Source organism: Plasmopara halstedii (genome assembly GCF_900000015.1).
Source record: "Plasmopara halstedii genome assembly, contig: Scaffold_54, whole genome shotgun sequence".
Taxonomy (NCBI): Eukaryota; Oomycota; class Peronosporomycetes; order Peronosporales; family Peronosporaceae; genus Plasmopara; species Plasmopara halstedii.
Window position 1 is genome coordinate 834,076 of NW_020186975.1, and position 2,919 is coordinate 836,994.

Genomic DNA, 2,919 nt, shown 5'->3' on the forward strand with positions numbered 1-2,919 from the left:
TTTGCTTGATTAGGAAGAAGTGTGATGTTTGAGTTTGCATGATAGAGGACTAATGTCGATGGGTTTCAGTTATATGGCAAAAAGCACAATGACGATGGTAGTGAGCGGTTTGGATTCTTTGTACCACAAAAGAAGAAGAAGGAAGACTTGTAGTTGTCTACAAAGATTAAGGGCTCAGTAATTGAATGAACAAACATGCGCTTAATCAAAAATGTTGATTCTTAAGATTGTGGCCCTTTGACGTAAAGAACGTGTTCAACATTTAGCGTGGTATCAAATTCTGTTTGCGTTATCCTTTTTTAAGGCAGTTCCCAAACGTACTTTTCATGCTACTTGATGGTCGCATTCTATTGATTTGTTTGAATTTGCACACTTTTTAAAACAACTTAATTGACCGACATACGCCTTTGTTGTTGTCGTACGTAATATAGACGTAAGCAATGCTTAATTGGACGGTGTACACATTCGCATCACATATTATAGAGTTCGTGACATATAAAATACATTTTTATCATAAAAGACGGATATTTCGGCCGCGCCTTCTCGTACACATTTGTTAACTGACACATTGAATTATGATTGCAATGCCTTTCGACAATTTCCCATCATCGTAATAAGCAGGAATCGGGCTGATGCTACCATAATCATCTGAAACCTTGTATACGGACTTGGGTGCAAGAGAGGTTGAAGCTCCATTTTTTCAAAGTGGGCTCTTCAAAAACCATCTCGTCCACCCCGTACTTTACTCACTCTTGGACGCAATGATTAAGCAAATGATGGCCGTGAAAACTACGAAGAATTTTTGGATCATCAATCTCTCCACTTAAATGAAAGGCGCTCTAAGGATGGATCCGATAGTTCGCGGATCATGGTCATTCTGAGACAGGTCCAACACAATCTTTATATAGAGTTGAAGCCATCACCATTCACATGATTGCAACTTTCTGCGGAAAGCAAGTAAACCTTCTTCTACCTTATCCCACTGTCCAAAGTTCTACTTTATCGTCCAATGTGGATGTGCATTCAATTTCGATCATATTAACGTGTAATTAGTTAGCTTGTGTCGAACCTGGCTTTGTACCAGTAGATATAGAAGTGTTAATTCTATTACGATTAAGAGGACGTAAAATCCTTTGTGTTTAAAAAATTGACTTGGATTACCAAAACCCACAGTATCTGATCGATTACGTCCAAGATCTGGCTGAGTATTCTAAAGACGCAAGAGGGGCCGTCCTGTGGGGACCCACAACACCCACAACCACACACGGCTGATCATGGACTATTATGGAACCTTGGCCCTACGCCATGTGTGAAGATTGCCTAAACATTATATATCCCTGCACTACACTGAACGATTAATTTCATGTTCATAACGTCAAGCTGGCACAAAAATCTCGGGAAAGATGTAACAACTCCTCTTTTATAGGTCATACGCGCAAGTGCCCATCAGCTCCTGTGCTCAACTGATGTAAGCTAGCCTCTCTTTCTAGTGCTCTATTAATATCGGCTCGTAACAAAACAAATGAGTGTCGCTGGGACGCATCATACGATGCATCATCCAGAAGGTGCATCCGGAAAAATCAACCCCGGATAGCTTATACAGAAGCCATGACTTAATTTTTTCAGTTCATGGCTTCAGGTTGGTTGCCATGATGAGTTTTCGCGGTCAGCATATGTTCAATCCCTATGCAATACATTATCACATCGTTGCCATGTGTTTTCTAAAGAATAACAACTGCGTACTTTTAGTAGCTCGAGGATCAGTTAATGAGTGCTCTGTACGTATGGATACTTCATATTCGGATAAATTTATGGAGTTATTTTGTCGTACCAAATTTTTTGTCGTTTTGTATTGCACTATGATCCCTCGAGATAAAAACATAGCTCAAAAGGAACTATAGTATTGATACTGAGTGATGCGTTGAATTTTGTAAAACAGATTATTTCGCTCAAATTTTTTGTCTTAGTTCACAATATAAGTCACATAAATAACATAAATAACGAAGTAAGCACCTAACTACCTTAGAAGCTTTACTTTCCGCTACTGAGTGAAATGTACGAGGCTGTCCTCCGTGCGTTATTGACACATACCTGTTGAGTCTAGCACGTATCTGCGCAAGGTGCACAGCAACTCCGCTGCATAGATATGCGGAATCTTCTCTTGAATCATTAAGAAGATTTCAAGAACTTAATAATGTGGAGCTCTGTTTAGACTTAGACTCAAGTACGAGATTTGTTCTCATCATAGGATTCGCTTGGCTCGAACTTTACATTCGCTCTGACATAGAGTTCAATGAAAGCTGATATGAGAGGTATATACTTTACTATCTAAACTGCATTGCATGAAAATAGTAGCTCACGTGTCTCACAAATTTCTCCTACCAGGACTCTTATCGTATTCTTCAGTTCCTCTTTTTAGCCTCTTTAGGTTCAGCTGCAATGCTTAACTACACCGTGACACCATACGTAGCACGTCGCATCCTCCCGATTCAAATGTGAACCACACTGGAATTTTCTTTCTCTTTTCACGATATTGTGCACTTTATACGCGGAGAGTATATCTCCTGTCACTTGCACCTTTCAGTTCCTGGTACTACGGAACATTAGCCGTATCCGTATCGCTCTCCACGGTCCGACGACGAGCGTCTAAAGGAGGCGACCCCCAGTGGCCGATGACCCTGAAGTCATTCTTGGTGATGAAATCAATCTATTCTTAGATAAAAATGAGTATAGTGAGCTTTTTAGTCCAGACCCGGCATATCCTCTATATCGAGTTGCATACTCAAAGCCGTTTGCTAAGGTATAGGTATTACCTTTGCTTTGCACCCTGTGCACGTGTTGCGAATTCCATTTTTGTTTTCCCAACCTTCTTATCGACGGCAAGTTTGTACCGTCCATTTCGGGTAAAAGATTCGACAC

At 40.4% G+C, this 2,919-nt stretch overlaps 1 protein-coding gene across 1 annotated transcript; it reads right to left on the bottom strand.

Annotated features, from left to right (window-relative positions):
- Positions 1 to 919: 919 nt before the first annotated feature.
- On the bottom strand, positions 920 to 1,276 carry PHALS_11521 (uncharacterized protein; the record flags this gene model as incomplete). Its single annotated transcript, XM_024726547.1, has 3 exons — positions 920 to 994; positions 1,070 to 1,201; positions 1,265 to 1,276. 3 exons carry the CDS (start codon positions 1,274 to 1,276, stop codon positions 920 to 922), a joined length of 219 nt encoding a protein of 72 aa, XP_024572020.1.
- Between the last annotated feature and the right edge of the window lie 1,643 nt (positions 1,277 to 2,919).